The sequence below is a fragment of the Molossus molossus genome, unplaced genomic scaffold, assembly GCF_014108415.1.
Source record: "Molossus molossus isolate mMolMol1 unplaced genomic scaffold, mMolMol1.p scaffold_m16_p_3, whole genome shotgun sequence".
Taxonomy (NCBI): Eukaryota; Metazoa; Chordata; class Mammalia; order Chiroptera; family Molossidae; genus Molossus; species Molossus molossus.
In genome coordinates, this window is record NW_023425366.1 from 117,522,032 (window position 1) to 117,543,972 (window position 21,941).

The following is a 21,941-nucleotide window of genomic DNA, read 5'->3' on the forward strand; positions in this document are numbered from 1 at the left end:
ACCGCAGGCCGACGCTCTAACCGCTGAGCCAAACTGGCCAGGGCTAAAGTCAAGTCTTAATTATAACACTCCACCCCCTCCATTTCCCATAACATCTATTTTCATTTCACGTAGCTGTTTTTCCTGCTTTTTCCTCCATATGTCTAAATAACTTTCTTATACTGTTATTCTCTGAGTTGTGTGTTGTTTCAGCTTTGAAAACAAAACATTGACTTCTACCTAGGAGATGAGGATTTGCCCTCTTATAGCCCAAACTCATTCCTGCCTCACCCTGCTGCTTCTCATTTCCCCAGTATAGATTGTCCTAGTCTGTATGGGTTGCTATAACAAAATCCCATAGATTGGGTGGTTTATAAACAATAGAAATTTATTTCTCACAGTTCTGGAGGCTGGAAGTCCAAGATCAAGGTGCTAGCTGATTTGGTGTCTGGTGAGAAACTGCTTTCTGATTCATAGCCAGCCATCTTATTCTCTGTATCTTTACCTGGTGGAAGAGGCGAGGGATCTCTCTGGGGCCTCTTTTATAAGAGTACTGGTCCCATTTATGGGTGCTCCCTCCTCATGAGCTAATCATCTCACAAAGGCCCCACCTCCAAATTCCATGACAGTAGGGGGACACAGCCATCCAGAGCATGCATAGATGATGACAACTTTGGGTCATACTCCTCAGTATTTGACTGGTTTTGACCCTGCAGTGTGAACCACAGCTGAGCACAGGTGTATGTTGTGGTAATGTCACTGAGTCCTTTTTTACAGAGTCCTCCCTGATATGCTCATTCCCTTTTTAGGGTAAAGATACAAGGCTCAACTCTGTCCAGATCAATCAGTTGGTTAGAGTATTGTCCCAATATACCAAGGTTGTGGGTTTGATCCCCTGTCAGGGCACATACAAGAATCAACCAATAAATACAAATAAGAGGAACAACAAATTGATGTTTCTTTCTCTCTCTCCCTTCCTCTCTAAAATCAATAAATTAAACAGACACATGGCTCAGAGAGTTGAATGACAGGCTGTTACCCCAGGGCTATGCAGTGTTCAGGGTGGGCCGAGCTCACAGTGGGGCTGAGGCCAAGGGCCGTTAGTAGCATAACTGAGTGTCTCAGGGGTCCTCTCCTGACAGCACTAGCCAGTATTCACCATGGAGTCATCTTGTGCCACAAGGGATGGAAAGTACAAGGTGCAGGGCTTGCTCCCAAAGAGTTCCTGGCACAGTCAAGAAGACCAGCCTGACCCTTGAAGTAGAGGTAAAGGTCACCAGGCAGATGTCATTAGGGAGTCACCCCAGCTGTAACTATCATCTCAAGCCCTTATTATATGCCCAGTACTGTGCTGAGGGCTTCATAACTCCTTAGCACAGCACAGCAGTTCCACGGGGGAGAGGAGCAGGGAGCCTTGGAAGGCTTTAGAGTAGGAGCATGGCCTGACAATGGTAGGGCTCAGGAAGGAGCCCTGAGATATAGTATAGCATATTTGGAGGAGCTGCCCTTGCTCCTTCCACCTGAGAAGGGACCTTGGCAGCTGCTACTTCTGCCCCAGGGAGTTATCTGCAACCAGGCCCACCTGCTTCCCTGTGTTCTCATTGCCCAGGGTAGGATATGCGGACCCTGGTGCCCCTCTTGACCTTGGCTGCTTTTCTGCAGAGTTGGCAGCCCATAGGGACCTGGTGCAGGGTGCTGTTTGGAGCCGGGACGGAGCCCTTGTGAGCACAACATGCAAGGTAAGCAAGTGGGCAGTGAGGCTCAAGTAAGTGCCTGTGGGGTCCTGAGGCATGCCCTACTCTTCTCAGGGCCATGGTGTCATGGAGCACACATTCTAGGCTATAACTGTCGAGCTGGATATTATTTATGGGGCAGAAGAACACCAAGGACGGGCATTCTTGAGCCCTTCCCCCACCTCGGCTGGCCTCCCACCTTCTGGCTTACACCTCTATCTGCAAACCCCTACCCTACCTTGGTACCAGGGCCTGGGATTCCTAGCAGATCAAGTCCCAAGTAAAGCCCCATACTGACCCTGCTGGGCTCTGGTTTGTGCCATTTGGCTCCCATCACCAACTTCAGGCAGCCTCACCTACCTTCTTATCTACTTTGTCCAAACTTTTAGGAGGATCCAGAGTCAGGATACTGTATCAACCCCCATAATCAGTCAGCAGACCTCATGGTCCTCTCTGACACCAGGCCCTGTGCTCACCCTGTTCCGGTGGGGTGGAGGTGACCAATGTGGATCAGGGGATCATACAGGTGAAGCAATAATTGACCTGTGAAATGGGATCCAAGAGAGAGATGTGAAGTGCTTTGAGCTGTCAGAGGAGCCCGGGTAGGTGCTCTGAAAGAAGGGTTAATGGCATGGGGCAGAGAGGTGCTGGGAGCTGCAGGTTTGGGTGCAGGAGCCAGGGCAGGGCTGGGTGCAGAGAGCAGAATCAAGTGCACAAGGGTTGTGCTTGTTACTATAGAGGCAAACAAAAAGCACTGGAGTGTTTAAAACCAGAGAGGGGCGGGCTGTGTTGTGAAGTGAGCAGATTTGCATTTTGAAAGTTCCCCAGCTGTCTTGTGGACATAGCATTGCAGGGGACCCATATCTAAAGGTGAAGGTGGAACAACTGGGAGAGGAGAGGAGTGTCCTCAGCCAGGGGTGGTGCAGAGGGGCACATTTGGGGATGAAAGCTGTGGGATGGTGGTGGGCTGGATGTGAGGAGTAGGGGGTTGTGAGGCTGGCTCCAGGGTTATAGGCTGGAGGAGAAGCCTGCCACCGAGATGGGGCACTCCCAGGTATTAGCTGTAGGCCTGTTGTGTTGGAGGTACCTGGGACATCCTAGCAGAGGTATCATTTGAGTCCATGGACTGAAGCTCTGGGCTGCAGAATAAGCTGAAGATTGAAGGGTGAACACTATCTGTATTTATGTGGTAGAGTCTATAAAGAGGCGAAGGACACACACCTACTGGATTTGGGGATGTGGGTAACCTTAATGACCTTTGGGATATACTGTGATCTGAAGCCTCAGGGGAAGAGTGGGGAAAGCAAGGAAAAGCCTGCAAGGGCTCTTCTGGGAAGTGTGATCGAGAGAGGGAATGTGGGGGAGCTTGTTGGGAGGGTGTGAGGACACCTCTGAAGGAGAAAATGTGGTGTCTACAAACTTGGTGGGGTCCTAGTTCCAACTACTTTTTTCCCCACCTTCTTGGAAGACCCATTTCTTAGTCTTTTTATTTTATTTAATTAATTAATTTATTTTTTATCCTCACCCGAGGACATTTTTCCATTTTTTGTACAGATAGAGTGGGAGGGAGAGAGAGGAAGAGAGAGAGAGAGATAAACATCGATGTGAAAGGGACACATCGAGTGGCTGCCACCCGCACGACCAACCAGGGCCGGGGACAAACTGCAACCAAGGTACATGCCCTTAGTGGGAACCGAACCCGGGTCTCTCCGGACCGCAGGCCAACGCTCCAACCGCTGAGCCGAACTGGCCAGGGCCGTTTCCTAGTCTTTATCAACTATTTTCCCCCTTGGGTTCATTATACAGTCAGTTCCGGACATTGACCTGATGTGGGTTGAGAGGTGAATAAGACTGGGCTACTGGCCCCCAAGAAGCTGTTGCTTGAGGACAAGGTGGTCATGTGGCCATTGCTCAGGCTAAAGGCTGGTGAGCATGACTTCCAAGGGACAGTGAGGTCAGGGCTTGCCTTCAGGTATGAGACCTCGCTGAGGAGGAGGGGACAGGCATCTCCAGCACGGGGACCAACCTGTCAGAGTCCTGTGTTTAGGCTGTGAACTCCACCTCCAATGAGAAACCCTCTCTACCTTGGCATGTGTGAGACAGACAGGCATAGAATACTAGAGAGGAGGGGAGGAAGGAAGCTGGAAGATGCTTCCTGTCAAAGCCTCCCCCATCTTAGCACCATCTCCCTGCTGGTGAGGAAACCTTCTTGGTGCCTGGCCTGAATCCCATCCTGCCTTGGAGCAGCTCTTCTTCCCAGGGCCCCTGATTCTCCTGCAAGGCCTGGACCCAACCCCACCAAAGCCCTTCCTGCTACCCTCCCAGCTTTTCCTGGCAGCCACTAGAGGGTGCACCAGCCTCACCTATAGTCAGGATCCTGTTAAGGTCCCACTTGGTGGGTGCCTGTGAGCCCAACTGGGACATGCTTTCCCCTGTAGCCTTTGCCACCCCCTCTGTCCTGTCACATAGATCCCCACCAGCACCAGACCAGCCTCCAGTGCCCAGTCTAAATCCTGGTTAGATGGCCCAGCTGCCTTTAGGGACTGTTCATGTGCCGAGACTGTTATTGGCTTGTGAGAGGTACTGCCATCATCCTTAGCCATCATCCTGGGCTCTGGGTTTGCCCAGGTCACAGAGCACCTGAGTTGTGGAGTTGGTGTTTGAATCAAGGCCACTGGCTCTCCATGGTGGCTCTGCTACTCATGTGTCAGTTGCCCTTGCTGCCAGGAGAGGGTCTCTCGTCTAGCATCTCTGTCTGTCTGTCCCTATCCTCTGTCTATCTCTCACTTCATTGTCTCTGTCCCTTGTTGTCTTTCTTCATTCTATAGTTGTCACCTCTCTGTTTCTCTCTGTCTGTCCCCTCTGTGTTTCTCTCTGTTCCCTCTCTGTCCTTGTTTTCTCTCTCTGTCCCCTTACTGTCTCTCTCTTTGTCTCTTGTCTCTCTGCCTAGCTCTCTCTTTCTTCTTTCTGCCTCTCTCTCTCCCTCGCTGTCCTTGCTGTCTGATCTCTCTCTAAATGGCATCCTGAACCTGAAGCTGTCGAGTGGAGTGGTGCCTTAGAACTAATCATGGACTGTGCCTGATGTCTGCGTGACACATAGCAAGTACTCATTAAACTGTAGCAGGGAAAGCTTTGCCAGGAGTGACCCAAGAATCCTGGGATCTTGCTGAGGTGTGTCAGGAAAGCCTGGGACGGGTCCACCAAGGGAGGTCTGGCTTTTAAGGCCTTCTCTGGGCTGGATCCACCCTCATTCAGCTGTGTACTCCTCCACTGACCCTCTGTTCCTGCTACCCACTTTCCTGCTGTCTCTTCCCCTCCACATCATATGTCATCAAGCTCATGTCTCCACATCTTTGCTCATGTTTTTGTACTTGCTCACATGCCTTTCCCTTCCCAGCGCAAGCTCTACTTGTCCTTTGAGATTCAACTTAGATACAAGTTTCTCCATGAAGTTTCCCATGACCACCTGAGGTACCTTAGAGTCCAGCACTCGGTGAGGACAGTTTGCTCTCTCTGCATCCCAGGCACCCAGGTGGCAGCTACACAGAAACATTGAAAAGATAGTACTGAGGGTTCTATGTCCCCTTCTCCCCTTTCCTGTCTTTTACTGATGTGGTACGTTTATTAGAGTTAAACCAATATTGTTACATTATTATTAACTAAAGCCCATAGGGCTCATTCTTGATGTACATTCTATTGGTTTTGACAAATGTATGTCATGTACTCACGGTTACATCATACAAAGTCATTTACCACCCTAAAAATGCCCTGCGCTTCACCTATTTATCCCTCCCTCCCTGTCCCAAACCACTGGCAACCATTAATCTTTTTGCTGTCTCTCTAAGATTTTTTTCCCAAATGCCATATAGTTGGAATCATACAACATGTAGCCTTTCCACAGTGGCTTCTTTCACTTACTAATCTGAATTTTTGGTTCCCTTGTGTCTTTTTCTGGACTGATAGCAATTTTTTAAAATTATAGTAAGAACATATCATAAAAGTTACCATCTTAACCATTTTTAAGTGTACAGTTCAGTAATGTTATATTTACATTGTTGTGAAACAGGTCTCCAGAACTTTTTCAACTGTAGAACTGAAACTGTAAAGCCATGAAACAACTTTCCTTTGCCCCCTCCCCCAGTCCCTGGCAACCACCATTCTACTTAATGTCTGTGTGAATTTGACTACTTTAGAATCTGCATCTGAGAGGAATTGTACTGTATTTGTCTTTTTGAGACTGGCTTATTGCACTTATCATAATGTCCTCAAGGTTTATCCATGTACCATGTGACAGGATTTCTTTCCTTTTTGAGTCAATAATATTCCAGTGTATGTATCTCCCACATTTTACTTATCTATCCATCCACAATGGACACTTGGGTTGCTTCGATATTTTAACTACTGTGAATAATGCTGCTTTGAACATGGGTGTGCAGATATCCCTTTGTGACCTTGTTTTCAATTATTTTTGGTATATACTCTGAAGTGGAATTACTAGATCATATGGTAATTCTATTTTTAATTTCTTTCTTTTTTTTTTTTTATCCTCACCCAAGGACATTTTTCCATTTTTTGTTCAGATAGAGTAGGAGGAAGAGAGAGAGAGAAACATCGATGTGAAAGGGACACATCAAGTGGTTGCCACCCGCATGACCCAACCAGGGCCGGGGACAAACTGCAACTGAGGTACGCACCCTTAGTGGGAACCGAACCTGGGTCTCTCTGGACCACAGGCCGATGCTCTAACCACTGAGCCAAACCGGCCAGGGCTATTTTTAATTCCTTGAGTAACTACCACACTGTTTTCTTTTCTTTTTTTTTTTTTATCCTCACCCAAGGACATTTTTCCATTTTTTGTACAGATAGAGTGGGAGGGAGAGAGAAGAAGAGAGAGAGAGAAACATCGATGTGAAAGGGACGCATCGAGTGGCTGCCACCCGCACGACCATCCAGGGCCGGGGACAAACTGCAACCGAGGTACATGCCCTTAGCGGGAACCGAACCCAGGTCTCTCCGGACCGCAGGCCAATGCTCTAACCGCTGAGCCAAACCGGCCAGGGCCCACATTGTTTTCTTAGTGACTTTACCATTTTACATTCCTACCAGTAGTGCACAATGGTTACAATTTATACACATTCCCACTAACACTTGTTTTTTCTGGATTTTTGGTAGTAGTCACCCTAATGGGTATGAGATGATGTCTCATTGTGGTGTTTCTCTGAAGATTAGTGATGTTGAATATCTTTTCATATGCTTCTCGGCCATTTGTATATATTTGGAGAAATGTCTACTTAAATAATTAGCTCATTTTAATCAGATTTTTTTTGTTGTGGAATTGTATGAGTTCTTTATATATTCTGGATGTTAACCCTTTATCAGGTATATGATTTGCAAATGTTTTCTTTGCTTGTCTTTCCATAGCTTGTGTTTTTAACTGTTGATTTGGTTTTTAAAAAAATATTTTTTCTTTATTGATTTTAGAGAGGAAGGGAGAGAGAGAGAGAAACAGCGATGAGAGAGAACATCAATTGGCTGCCTCCTGCACGCCCCCCACTGGAGATTGGGCCCACAACTTAGGCATGTGCCCTGACTGAAAATCATACCGGCGACCTCTTGGTGCATGGGTTGATGCTCAACCACTGAGCCATACCTGTAGGATTTGACTGTGTTCTTTGATTAATAAAAGTTAACCTTGATATTGTCTATTTTTGCTTTTGTTGCCTGTGCTTTGGTGTTATATCTATATAACATATATCCTTATGTTTTCTTCTAGGAGTTTTATAGTTTGGGGTCTTAGCTATTTCTTTTTATCACTAAATAATATCCCACTGTGTGAATGTACCAGTGTATTTATTCACCAACTGGGGGACATGTTGGTTGCTTTCATTTTTTTTTTTTTCAGTTATGAATAAATTGCTATAAATATTTATATGGACTTAAGTTTTAACTCTTCTGGGTAAATACTTTAAGAGCAAAATTTCTGGCTCTGGCCAGTTTGGCTCAGCAGTTAGAGCGTTGGCCTGTGGTCCAGAGAGACCTGGGTTCAGTTTCCACTAAGGGTACGTACCTCAGTAGCAGTTTGTCCCTGGCCCTGGTTGGTCATGCACTCGATGTGTCTCTTTCACATCGTTGTCTCTCTCTCTCTCTCTCTCTCTCTCTCTCTCTCTTCCCCTCTCCAGTTTGGCTCAGCAGTTAGAGCGTTGGCCTGTGGTCCAGAGAGACCCGGGTTCAGTTTCCACTAAGGGTGCGTACCTCAGTAGCAGTTTGTCCCTGGCCCTGGTTGGTCATGCACTCGATGTGTCTCTTTCACATCGTTGTCTCTCTCTCTCTCTCTTCCCCTCTCTCCCTCCCACTCTATCTGAACAAAAAATGGAAAAATGTTCTCGGATGAGATAAAAAAATAAATATAAAATAAAGAAAGAAAAAAATTTTTTTAAAAAAGAGCACAATTGCTGGATCATATGGTAAAAGTATTTTTTTGCTTTGTAAGAAACTACCAAACTCTTCCAAAGTGTCTGTACGATTTTGCATTCTCTGATCTGCAGCAAATGAAAGTTCCTGTTGCTCCATGTCCTCATTAGCATTTGGTGTCTTCATTTTTTTTTGCTTTAGCCATTCTAGAAGGTGTGTAGTGATAGGTCATTGTTGTTTAAATTTACAGTTCTTGCTGGACCAGTGTGGCTCAGTGGATTGAGAGGTCATCCCATGGACTGAGAGATCTGGTTCCATTTCTGGTCAGGGTACATGCCTGGCTTGCGGGCTCAATTCCCAGTAGGGGTTGTGGAAGAGGCAGCTGATCGATGTATCTCTCTCACATCGATGTTTCTATCTCTCCCTTCCTCTCTCTCTAAATCATTAAAAATAAATAAATTTACAGTTCTCTGATGAGATGTGTTAAGCATTTTATATGTTTATTTCTCATCTGTATATCTTTTTTAATGAGGTATCTGTTTAAATCTTTGCACTTTTTTTAACTGGGTTGTTTGTTTTCTTATTTTTGAGTTTTAAGTGTATAGTTTGGATACAAGTCCTTTCTCAGATATGTGCTTTGCAAATATTGTCTCCCAGTCTGTGGCTTGTCTTTTCATTTTCTTAACAATATCTTTTATAGAGCAGTAGTTTATTTTATTTATTTATTTAATTTGAATTTTAAGAGAGAGAGAAACATCTATTGGTTGCCTCCCTGTATGCATACTGACTGGGGAATCAAACCTGCAACCCAGGTGTATGCCCTGACCAGGAATCGAACCAGCAACCTTTGGGTGCACAGGACGATGCTCAACTAACTGAACCACTCCATCTTGGCAAAGTTTAATTTTAATCAAGTCCAATTTATTAATTTTTTCATAGTTATACTTTTGATGTTGTGTGTAAATAGTCATTGCCAAATACAAGGTCACCTAGATTTCCTCTTGTGTTATCTTCTAGAGATTTTATAGGTTTGCTTACATTTAGGTCTGTGATTCATTTGAGTTAATTTTTGTGAAAGGTGTAAAGTCTAGGTCTAGATTTATTTTTTTACATGTGGATGTCCAGTTGTTCTAGTACCATTTGTTGAAAAGACTACCTTTTCTTCATTGTATTGCCTTTGCTCTTTTGTCAAAGTTACCAGTTGACTATATGGGGGTCTATTTCATGGCTTTCTATTCTGGTCCTTTAATCTGTTTATGTATTCTTATGCTAGTACCGTATTCTCTTGATTACTATTGCTTTAGAGTAAATCCGAGTAGCATCAATTCTCTAACTTAGTTCTTTTCCTTTAATATTGATTTGACTACTGTGAGTCTTTTGCCTGTCCATATAAACTTTAGAATCAGTTTGTCAATATTCACAAAATAACTTGCTGGAATTTTCATTGAGAATGCATTGAATCTATAGTTTAAATTAGGAGTGATATCTTGATAATATCGAGTCTTCCTATCTGTGAACATGGGCTCTCTCTCCATGTATTTAGTTCTTTTATTTCTTTCATGAGAGTTTTATTGTATTCCTCATGTAGATCCTGTACATATTTTGTTAGATTGATAGCTAAGTATTTCAGTATTTTTGGTGCTATTGTAAATGGTATTATGCTTTTAATTTCTAATTTTAGTTGTTCATTGCGAGTTCATTGTTCTTCAAAATGTGAAAGTATGAATCCATGCTGATTGAAACAAAGTGGAGCCATTCTAAGATATAAAAAGGAAAAGCTGCCCTGGCCAGTTTGGCTCAGCGGTTAGAGCGTCGGCCTGCGGTCCGGAGAGACCCGGGTTCGGTTCCCGCTAAGGGCACGTACTTCGGTTGCAGTTTGTCCCCAGCCCTGGTTGGTCATGTGGGTGGCAGCCACTCGATGTGTCCCTTCACATCGATGTTTCTCTCTCTCTCCCCCTCCCACTCTATCTGTACAAAAAAAAAGGAAAAGCTAATCAGCCCCCATGTCTCCCAGCCCTGGTACCCAGCTTTAACACATGGCTTATACTGGTCAACATCTTTCTTCTTGCTCAGCAAACTTGCAAAACCTATAAAAACATGGTTGGACAAATAGGGATTTTTGTTTACTTTTACCACAGTGGGATCATACCACGCTGTGTTATTCTGCATTTTCCTTGTAGAACTTAAGAATTTATCATGGCCCCTGGCCGGTTTGGTTCAGTGGTTAGGGCGTCAGCCCAAGGACCAAAGAGTCCCTGGTTTGATTCTGACCAAGGGTATGTACCTTGGTTGAGGTTCCTCCCCAGCCCCAGCTGGGGTCGTGTGGGAGGCAGCCAATCGATGTATCTCTCTCACATTGATGTTTCTCTCTCTCTTTCTCTTCCTCCCTCTTTCCCTCCTGTTGTATCTGAAGATAAATAGAAAAATATCTTCAAGTGAGGATTTAAAAATAAGAATTTGTCATGGCTTTTCTGGTTGGGTGGCTCAGTTGGTTGGAACATCGTCCTGTTCACCAAAGGTTGTGGGATTACCAGTCAGGCAGGGCATGTATGAGAGGAAGCCGATTGATGTTTCTCACTCACATTGATGTTTCTCTCTCTTTCTCTTCCTCTAGCTCTAAAATCAATTAAAAAAAAAAAGAATTTATCATGGCCAATCCTGTAAATAGTGGATGCAGAGTCTACCCCCTCTCACTCCCAGTTCTTTATGCACATATGTTTATGTGTGTGTCCATGCACACACACACACAGATTGCTGAGTGATAATTAAGATATGTAAGCTCAGTTGATAGCATTTTTATACACCATTAGTGAACACACAGAAAGAGAAACTAAAAAAAAATCCTATTTACCATTGCAACAAAAATATTAAGATACCTAGGAATGCCCTGGCCGGTTTGGTTCAGCGGTTAGAGCGTCGGCCTGCGGTCCTGAGAGACCCGGGTTCGGTTCCCGCTGAGGGCGCGTACCTCGGTTGCAGTTTGTCCCCGGCCCTGGTTGGTCGTGCGGGTGGCAGCCACTCGATGTGTCCCTTCACATCGATGTTTCTCTCTCTCTCTCTGTTCCTCTCTCTCCCTCCCACTCTACCTGAACAAAAAATGGAAAAATGTCCTCGGGTGATAAAAAAAAAAAAAAGAAAGAAAAATGTCCTCGGGTGAGGATTAAAAAAAAAAAAAAAAAAAAAGATACCTAGGAATAGCCTGGCCAGTTCGACTCACTGGTTATCAACCCATGCACCAAGAGGTGGCTGGTTTGATTCCTGATCAGGGCACATGCCCAGGTTGTGGGCCCGATCCCCAGTGGGGGTCGTGCAGGAGGCTGCCAATCTATGTTCTCACTCATCAATGTTTTGTCTCTCTCTCCCTCTCCCTTTCTCTCTCTCTAAAATCAATAAAGAAAAAATATTTTAAAAAAGAAAGGATACCTAGGAATAAACTTAACCAAGGAGATAAAGACCTATTCTCAGAAAAATACAGGACATTGAAAAAAGAAATAAAAGATATTTAAAAAAATGGAAGTATATACCATGTTCATGAATTAGAAGAATTAACATCATTAAAATGTTCATACTACCCAAAACAATCTACAGATTCAGTGCAATCCCCATTAAAATACCAATTGCATATTTCACAGATCTAGAACAAATACCTCAAAGGTTTATATGGAACCAAAAAAGACCTCGAATAGCCACAGCAATCTTAAAAAAGAACAAAGTTGGAGGGATCATAATTCCAGATATCAGATTATACTACAAAGCCATTATAATCAAACTAGCCTGGTCCAGGTGGTGTGGCTCAGTGGATTGAGAGTTGTCCCATAGACTGAGAGGTCCATGTTGGATTTGCTGTGAGGGCGCATGCCTGGGTTGCAGGCTGGATTCCCAGTAGGGGGCGTGCTGGAGGCAGCTGATCCATGCTTCTCTCTTACATTGATATTTCTCTCTCTCTCTCTCCTTTCCTCTCTCTCTAAAAAAATGAATGAAAACATATTTAATGAAAAAACAAATAAAAATTCAGCCTGGTTCTGGCACAAGAACAGGCATATAGATCAGTGGAACAGAACAGAACCCAGAAATTGACTGAAGGTATTGTGCTCAGTTAATATTTGACAAAGGTGGCAAGAGCACCTTTGAAATAAAGACAGCCTCTTCCCCTAGTCGATGTAGCTCAGTGGTTGAGCATCGACCCATGTACCAAGAGGTCGCTAGTTCAATTCCTGGTCAGGACACATGCCCAGGTTGTGGGCCCAATCCCTAGTGGGGGGCATGCAGGAGGCAGCCAGTTGATGTTCTCTTTCATCGATGTTTTTCTCTCTCTCCCACTCCCTTCCTGTGTCTCTAAAAATCAATAAAGAAAGAAAAAATTAAAAAGATAGCGCCCTGGCCGGTTTGGCTCAGCGGTTAGAGCGTCGGCCTGTGGTCCTGAGAGACCCAGGTTCGGTTCCCGCTAAGGGCGCGTACCTTGGTTGCAGTTTGTCCCCGGCCCTGGTCGGTCGTGTGGGTGGCAGCCACTCGATGTGTCCCTTCACATCGATGTTTCTCTCTCTCTCTCTCTGTTCCTCTCTCTCCCTCCCTCTCTACCTGAACAAAAAACAGAAAAATGTCCTCGGGTGAGGATAAAAAAAAAAAAAAAAAGATAGCCTCTTCAATAAATGGTGGTGTGAAAATTGGACAGGTACATGCAAAAAAAATGAAATTAGACCAACTTACACCATGCACAAGAATAAACTCAAGATGGATAAAGGACTTAAATGTAACTCATAAAACCATAAAAATCTTAGAAGAAAATGTAGGCTGCAAAGTCTCAGACATCACATGTAGCAGAATTTTCACCTATATATCACCTACGGCAAGAGAAACAAAAGAAAAAATATACAAATGGGACTACTTCAAACTAAAAAGCTTCTGCACAGCACAAGAAACCAGCATCAACATGAAAAGGAAACCCACTGTATGCAAGAACATATTTGCCAATGATACATTGGATAAGGAGTTAATTTCCAAATCTATAGAATACTCATACAATTCAACAAAAGGAAGACAAACAATCCAATTAAAAATGGGCAGAGGAGCTAACTAGACACCTCTCCAAATAGGACATACAAATGGCCAAGACACATATGAAAAAATGCTCAGTGTCCCTAATCATCAGAGAGATGCAAATTAAAATGACTATGAGGTATCACCTCACACCTGCCAGAATGGCTGCCATCAACAAATCATCAAACAAGTGCTGGCGAGGATGTGGAGAAAAGGGTACTCTAGTACATTGCTGGTGGGCATGCAGACTGGTACAGTCACTATGGAAAACAATATGGTGTTTTCCTCAGAAAATTAATAAAGTGTCATTTGACCCAGTGATTCCACTTCTAGGAATATATCCTAAGATGAAACACCAATCAGGGAGAATATATGCACCCCTATGTTCATAGCAGCACTATTTATAATTGTTAAGATCTGAAAACAGCCAAGTGCCCATCAGTAGATGAGTGGATAAAAAAGCTGTGGTACATTTACACAATGGAATACTATGCAGCTGTAAGAAAGAACTCTTACTCCTTGAGATGACATGGAGGGACTTGGAGAGTATTATGTTAAGCGAAATAAGCCAATCAGGGAAAGACAAGTATCACATGATCCACTTATTTGTGGAATATAATGAACTAAATAGACTATTGAACAAAATAGGTCCAGAGACATGGAAGTAGGGAACAAACTGAAAAACCTCAGAGGGAAGCGTGTGGGGTGCAGTAAGAGATAAACCAAAGAAATTATATGCATGCCTAACCAATGGACATAGACAACAGCATGGTGAAGGGGGGTGTCAATGAGGGAAAAAGGAGGGACAGCTGTAAAAAAAAAATTAATAAAAAGAAAATGTGTAAGTTCATTGTCCTGGTTAGACAACAAATTTTTTAAGTGTAGAAATGGCATCATCCTGTGGGCCCCTCTGGGCTGGGTCAAGCACAGGGCTGGACACACATATAGCAGCTGGTAGTCTAGAGTTTGGTTCTAGGTTTCAGTTTCTCTATCTGTGAAGGGGTCATGGTGGTAGCACTGCCTCATAAGGTTGGAAAGATGGAGAGAAGATCCTGCATGTAACATGCCTGGTACTTAGAAAATGTGAACTCTTGTCAGTGAGTTCTCTATTGTGAGTGACTGGGGCAGGGAAAGGGGCCTGCCCTCTGTGATGAGAAGGGGGAACCAGTCTGGGAATGGGGTCTCCTGGTACTGGATAACAGCTCTATATACTAGGGGGTGGGACCATCAGAGCCTGGGATCAGGAGACAGGCTGGCCCCCAGAGACCCAGCCCACCCTAATTACATTCTTGTTGCCACCTCTTTGCTTTTCCAGGACAAGCACCTGAGGATCTTTGACCCCAGAGCAAAGCCTGAGGCTTCCCAGGTGAGTTGTGTGGGTAGTGGGGCTCAGTTGAGGACCCAATGGCTCCAACAGGTGCAGACAGAGGCAGGCCCAGCCTCCTGGCAGATGGATTGTGCCACATCCTGTGCTTCTGGCCAAAGACCAGTGGGTGTGTAGGGGTCACCTAAGAGGTGGGCTCTAGCTCTTTCTGAGAAGCATATTCTGAGTCCTGGGAGGGTCTGGCTTTGACCTCAGGGTGGGGCACAGCCAGGCTGCCCACAGGCCTTCACTGGAGGCGTTCAGTGGCTTCAGGAAGCTAATTTGAGATTCCAACTTCCTTTCCTCTTTAAGACCCTCATCCCCACCCACCCTTCCTGGCATGATCAGCAGAGGCTAGCCACAGAGGAACCAAAAGACATAGTCCTGCCTTTTGTACCCCTCCATTCTCATAGCCAGCATACCCTTAGTCTTTGCCCAGGGACTGTGGGCTGTGCCGAGGGCCTGCCAGATCTGTGGGACACAGCAGTGAGCATGTTTGGTTTTGTGTGGTTGTGAATGGGGTGTGTGTGGCCCTGAGTTCCTAGTGGGAAGGCCACTATGGAGTCATTCCTTCATTTGACAGCAGCTTGGTGCCAGGCATGGAATGTTCTGTGGTGAACAAGACAGACACACGGGGTACTTGCTGAGGGGCTTCACTTGCTGAGGCAGTTTAGTGCTTTCCTGAGGAAATGACTTGGAGCTGAGGCCTGAGTGGTACAAAAGGGACACACAGACAGCCATGGGTGGGACGAACTTGTTCCAGGTGAAGGGCCACAGAGGAGAGGCAGGGCCCATGGTGAAGGGTCTGTCATGTGTGCTGTGGGAAGCCATTAGAGAGTTTTAAGCAGAAATGAACAGATTTTCATTTTTAAAAGAGTTTTTAAAGAGAAATAAATGGATTTACATTTTAAAAAAAGATTTTTTTCTAGAAGCTGAGGAGCCTTCTTCCCTGAGGAAGGTGAAGGTCAAGGCTCTGTGTCCAACTCAGGGAAGGAGCTCCCCAGTGAAACCCCAGTCCCATCACAAATGCTCTGGTTTCCATTTCTACAATTTGTTTCCCTACTTGGGGTCAAGGGTAATCTACCAGCTTAAACCCAACTAGCAGTAATTAGGGGCCTTGTTGTACCACCCCCCACCCCCCACATACATGTGCCCACATAATCCCCTTCCTGTAGCCAGTTTTTGCCCAGACAAATGGAGACCCTTTGCTGAAGACCAACAAATGGAGGCCGGGTCCTCACAGGTGAATCAAGCTGGGCAGAAGTGGTTTTAGCTCTCCCCTCCACCAGGCCATGCTTCCTGTGGCTGGCTGATGGGGATAGCTAAGTCCGAGACTTAGGGCAGTGTGTGTATGAGCAGTGAACTTCACTGTAGTTTTCTGTGTCTAGTCTCCAGACCTTTGCCTGGAAAGGGGGTCCCAGGCTTAGCTTGAAGGAGGGAGACTGAAGCTTTCTCAGGTCACCCTCTCCTACCCTAGGTCTTGGGGCACAGTGCTTGACTCCCTCATTCCTGCCCTGACTGGGAATTGCCAGCTCCCCTGGCCTGAACATTTTCTTCCTTTCCCTGCTTTTCCTCCTCTTCCTCATCCTTCTCCAGCAAGGAGGGGATGGTAATGGTGCTGAGGTAGAGATACAGTGGCTGTTGTTCAAGGGGCTCCAAGTTCCTAGAAGAGGGAGGGAGAAGATCTGGTTTTGGAGGGAGCCCTCATAAAGGGGCTTCTGGGTAAGGAGACCTGGGAAGAGCGTGGGTGGCTCCCACCCCCTCCCTGCTGCTGGGACAGTGCCTGTTCTGGTGTGGGGGCAGTGGGCCTGGAATGCTGCCTGTGCGTGGCCCTGCCTCCCCCACTTCCGCCCAGGGCATCTGGCCCACACCTGGCTTCTATTAGGAAAACTGCTGCTGGCGGCCAAGGGTTGGTGTGAGCTGAGGGGCCAGCTCCAGGAATAGGCCTTCTGGGAGTACCTTCTCCTGAGATTCTCCTTTCCCACTAGAGGGGAGCGTTGTTGGGGGGTAGTGTCAAGGAAGGAAGTGTTGCCCTCAGTCCAACCTCTGCCCTCCCTGCTCCTGTGGCTGTCCCCCATAGCCTGGAGGCTGGGTGGGGAGGCCTGGGGAGTCCTTCCTCCACTGCCTTTTTTGGACCCTGTCTCTGGTGACCTGAGCTTGGAAGAAGGGATGCTTAGGCAGTTCTCTCCTATTCACACTCCCTAGTTTGTTTTTAGATTGCATTTGTGATCATTTATTATGTCTCAGGACCTTGGCAGGCACCACCTCATTCCACCCACTACCTCCTTACCCTCATGACTGGCCTATAAATTCTGCCCTTTGATCATTTCTGCCCCAGGGTTATACAGCTGAGTAGCAGAGATAGGCTTAGTCTGGGAGAACCTGGGCCCCTCTGCCGTCCCTTTCCTGTGCCAGAGCCCAAGTGGTGGGGGGGGGAGGTGTTCGAGTCCCTGAAACCAAGGTTGTGCCATGGGAAGTATCGGCCCACAGCTGAGGGGTTCCAGGGAGTAGTGAGGCTTTAGTACCCTGCCAGGGGCAGGAGGGGGACTGGGATAAGCCCTCTGACCTCTGGTGTAGGCAGGTGGACCTATCCCTTCTGAGTACCCCTGAGTATCCCTTCTGTTAGGCCTGGGTTGGGGCATCTGGAGCCCAGCACTGAGCCTAGCCAAGGAGGAGCATGTGTGGATGGGGTAGATGCCTTACCACTGGAGAAGGTCCCCTCACCCAAGAGGGAGCCCAGGTCAGTTCTTCCAGCTGCCCTGCCCCATACAGGAAGTTTTGCTGTGTCAACAGAGAAGGGGGGATTTGGCTGCACTGCAGCTGGAATGTTATGTGCCTGCTCCTGTACTGGGAAGGTACTGCCTGATCTCAGCACCTCCTGTTCTCGTATGGAGCCAGGTGTTGGGGAGACATGGGGAAACTGGGATGCTTCTTCGTGAGCAGGATTCCCTGCTAACTGTTGGGACAAAGGCTGTCTATCCCTCGTGAGAAGGAAACCCCCAAGACCTGGCCTGCAGGCTTGGGATTACCACCAGTGGCTTCCCCCTGGGCCTCCTTTGACAGAGCTGGGGCTTGGGTTAGCAGGATGCCTGGGTTCTAACTGCAGCCTCCCTGCTGCCCCAGGAAAATGAGAATCTGGGGATCTGGAAAAGAGGGCTCCTGTTTCCTGAGTCCCTGGAGGTCAGTGAAGAAGAACTTGCCATTTTTGAAATGAAAGTCATACTTGTGATCTAGAGATAGAGGAGAGGGGAGGGGTTCAGTGGCCATCCCTTCCCCATCTATGGGGCTTCCCATGGCCCCTGGGAAGACTGACCTGGGAAGACTGACCTGGGTGTGCCCACAGCTCAAACACTGAGTTTAACCTAAGCTCTTACCTTGTCTTTGCTTCTTGGTTTGGAGACCAGAAGGTGCAGACGGAAAGCTGCAGGGCAAATGGGACTTGCCAGCTCACACCATCCACCCCTGCCCCAACTGCCTGCGCCCAAGGGCCTGCCCTCCCCTCCCCACTGTGAGTTTGTTCAAGGACATTTGTTGGGAATCCAAGGTAGCCAGGGCATAGCCGGGACTCTGGGCTTTTTTGTGGCCCAGGCTCTGCTGTCTTCTAGCTGTGACTTGGTCTCCTTGCCTGTCCTCACTTTAGGTTCTTCTTGCACAGATAGAAAACAATAACCATGCCCACTGCAGGCAGGAGGCTCAAATAGCCAACAGCTGTCTTGCTGGGTGACTTGGGGCAGATATCTTCCTCTCTCTGGACTTCTGGTTTCTCCGTGTGTAAAATAGGAAGGTGGGAGATACAGGCCAAGGTATGTTGCAACCCCAACCTGTGCCTCTGAATGAAAAACCGCTCCATTGCTGCCTGCGGGCCCTGCAGGCTGGGTGTCACCTCCTCTCCCTTACCCCCACCTACCCTCTGCACTGGGCCCTTTGCTCTCCCAGGCCCCCTGCACTCCTGCCCTGGCACACACTTCCTGATCCTTCACATCTTAACTCAAATGTTACCTTAAATCGACTTTTCTCAATTATACTCTTTTTTTTTTTTTTTTTATCCTCACCCGAGGACATTTTTTGATATTTTGTTCAGATAGAGTGGGGGGGAGAGAGAGAAACATCGATGTGAAAGGGACACATCGAGTGGTTGCCACCCACACGACCCAACCAGGGCCGGGGACAAACTGCAACTGAGGTACATGCCCTTAGCGGGAACTGAACCCCAGGTCTCTGCAGACCACAGGCCAATGCTCTAACCACTGAGCAAAACTGGCCAGGGCTTAATTACACTCTTACTATACTCTGCTATCATGCTTTCAAATAATGCACATTAGATCCTGAGTACACTTCACCACTTTTTTTTTATTTTGGTACGCGTCCCTAGCGGGAACCGAACCTGGGACTCTCTGGTCCGCAGGCCGACGCTCCAACTTCTGAGCCAAACTGGCCAGGGCTACTTCAGCACTTTCAACACTTCTCGAAACTGCCCTCCAGAGTAGGTCCCACTATGGTACTCTGTATAGATAAGGAAACTGAGGCACAGAGATCTTGAGTACCTCATAATGGGACGAGGCCCTCAGTGGCAGGGCAGGGTTTTCACCCAGGCAGTCTGACTCCAAAGCTTGCGCCCTTAAGCTCCACTTTACTTTTTCATAGCATTTTTATAACATGTGGTGACGTAGTTATTTTTATTTGGTTCACATCTGCCTCCTGACTTGTATATTCTAAGAGATCTTTTCTGTTCACTGTGTCCCCAGCACCTAGTATAATGTGCAGCTCAAGTGCTTGTATTGAGAAAACAAATGAACAGCCCTGCTTCACCAAAGTATATGACCCTTCATCTGAGATCTGTGTGGCCCCACCACCAGCTCCTAGCACAGTGCCTGTCCTTCGGGAGGCCTCATATGTCTGTTGAGTGAATGAATGGTATTCAGATGTGTTGTGAGCCATCTGGCTTACATATGGGGTATTTGCACACTGTTGAGAGCCCATGTGACACTTCTGACCTACTCTAGGGTGTTGGGGATGGGGCTGACCCTCACCCTGACCCCACAGCCCCTCTTGCGTGGAGAGAGGGGTGTGGGTTCCTGGTTCTCAGGCTCTAGCCCTAACTTCTCTGTGCCGGTTGTGGCTGGGTGGGAAGTAAGCAGTGAGAAAAGCCCCTTGAATGACGCTGAGCTGTTTCCGATGGTCTCCCACGCTGGGGTCTGCCTCTGTGGGCTGGGGAGGGGGCGCTGGGCCAGCTCCTAACAGGCTGCCTCCCTCCCTCATTCATTCCCAAGGATATCGTGGGAAGCTTGGAGGAAGCTGGCCACAGTTTGGGGTGAGCTATTTTTGGTAACAGGGTCTTTTGTCTCAGGCTCTAGAGGCCAGGGTGACTGGGAGGGAGCTGTTTGTATTTCCTCTGGCCGCCTGGACTCTCCCCTGCCTGGGCCCAGGGGACAGGGTCGCCTGTGGTATGAACTCAAGTCTCTCCTCCCTGCATCCCAGGAAGCCTTCCAGCTGGCAGCTGCAGCACCACGGCAGGGCGAAGAGGGGCACTGCTTTGCCCTCTCCAAGGACGTTCAGCAGAACTTGGCATCAGGCCCTCTTCTCAGCCCCCTGGCAGTGTCAGGAGGCAGCAGTAATTCTAGTAATCCCTTGATTTGCACAGCGCTTTGCAACAGGCCTGTTTCTCGCACATAAAGTCTCAGTTGATCCTCTCAACAGCCCTGGGAAGTAGGCAGTTTGGGCAATATGAGCCCCAGTGCACAAGTGAGAAAACTGAAATTCTGAGAGAGCACACAGGTTCCCCAGAGTCTGGGGATGGTGACCAGCAGCTGAGTGCTGCCTCCAGGACACTTGTAGGGCCAATGACATGCTACTGCCCTGATTTGCTGTAGCAAGAGGGCCTGGTAGTGAGCAAAACAGCCTGATAGTTCCCTTATGGGGAGGGTCTGCCTTCTAGCTGCACCAGTGCATTCAGCCGAGGTCCATCCTATAGTGACATGAGACCTCCCCCATCTCTATTCAGCCCCCAGGGGGCCCCGACCTGGCCTTCCTGTGCTCTCAGTCAAGTTGCCTTGGGGTGGCTCAGCTCTTGTCTCCTGCCTCCTACAGAGCACACAGGCCCATGAAAACAGCAGGGATGGCCGGCTAGCGTGGACAAGCACCCGGGAGCACCTTGTATCCACCGGATTCAACCAGGTAGGGCTCCTTAAAGGTGAGCAGGGACTCATACCAAGAGAGCAGAGATGAGGCCCACTGGGAGGCAGGGGCCGCAGGCTAGCTCCAGGCCTGTCCATATACGGCCATTAGTGTAGCCTAGTCTCAGAGCCCCAGGGGACCAATTGCTGCTGAAAACTGGCAGATTCCATTTGCAATAGCTAAGCCTGACCCTGGGAACTGTGGCAACCCCCCCAGGGACAGAGTCCATGAAGGGAAACGCCCCTTGTCCCTTGTCACCTAAGGGTTCTTAAAGGTACAGGACATGAAAACCCAAGATCTTCCTTCCTGGCATGCTTCCCCAACATCACCACAGCCTTCCTAGCTCTGTTCTCAGGCAAGTGCCTCTGTGCCAGGCTGTGTCCCTAGGCACTAGGTCCTGGAGAGCCCCAGGGTCTGACAGACAGGCCCTCTGAGCTGCTCTGAGCCTCTCTCTGCCCCCTCCCTACAGATGCGTGAACATGAAGTGAAGCTGTGGGACACCCGGCACTTTTCCAGCGCCCTCACCTCCCTCACCCTGGACACCTCACCTGGGTAGGAGGAGCCAGCATGTTGGGATAGGCGGCTGGGGGTGGGGTGGGGCAAGGGCCCAGATGATATCTTGATTCAGACCCATGAACAGGCATCACTGCTAAGGGCTCCTGATGCACCGTGGCAGGGCCATCTGCAGAGTAGAGGGGCCTGATCCAGGCAGAAGGGCTTTACCTGGCTCACATCCCATCAGGCAGATGGCTTATTACTGGAGCAGTCAGGTGCCTGAGCTGGGGTGACTGAGTCCTGATTGAGGAGCCCCCTGGAGCTTCACCAGCAGAGGGTGATAATGCAGCGCAGAGTAGGTGGATTAGCTCAACTGACCCATCCTGTGTGGCCACTTAGTCATGGGGAAGGCTTCTGGCCCGGGGACTCAGGTTGGTATATTTTGGTATTTGGGGAGGGGACTGTCACCTGGCAGGCGTATGTGTGGCCAGCTCAAGAATGCACTTGATTTTGCTGTGGGCATTTTGGTGGTGCTGAGGAGACCTGAGGCTACGATAGCAAGGTAGACTTGGGGTGGATGTGGGGTGACATGAGGACAGATGGGCCGGCAGGTTTGGAAACACAAGTAGCAGAGGGAGGCCGGCCTTGAACTTGTGGGCTCTATGAGGCCTCCTCAGCCCTGGCTACATGCCCATCTCTTCTTGTCCTTGGTGAGGGGTTCCTGGTATGCAAATGCACCTCATCCTTCC

The 21,941-nt window shown here is 47.8% G+C and overlaps 1 protein-coding gene across 1 annotated transcript in view; it reads left to right on the forward strand.

The window, feature by feature from the left end:
- CORO7 (coronin 7) overlaps window positions 1–21,941 on the forward strand; it is a 60,728-nt gene that overhangs the window by 9,697 nt on the left and 29,090 nt on the right. The window contains exons 6-9 of the mRNA XM_036278530.1: window positions 1,642–1,718; window positions 14,476–14,526; window positions 20,611–20,697; window positions 21,167–21,249. Of these exons, the coding sequence (XP_036134423.1) occupies window positions 1,642–1,718; window positions 14,476–14,526; window positions 20,611–20,697; window positions 21,167–21,249 (298 nt within the window). The remainder of the gene's footprint in view (window positions 1–1,641; window positions 1,719–14,475; window positions 14,527–20,610; window positions 20,698–21,166; window positions 21,250–21,941) is intronic.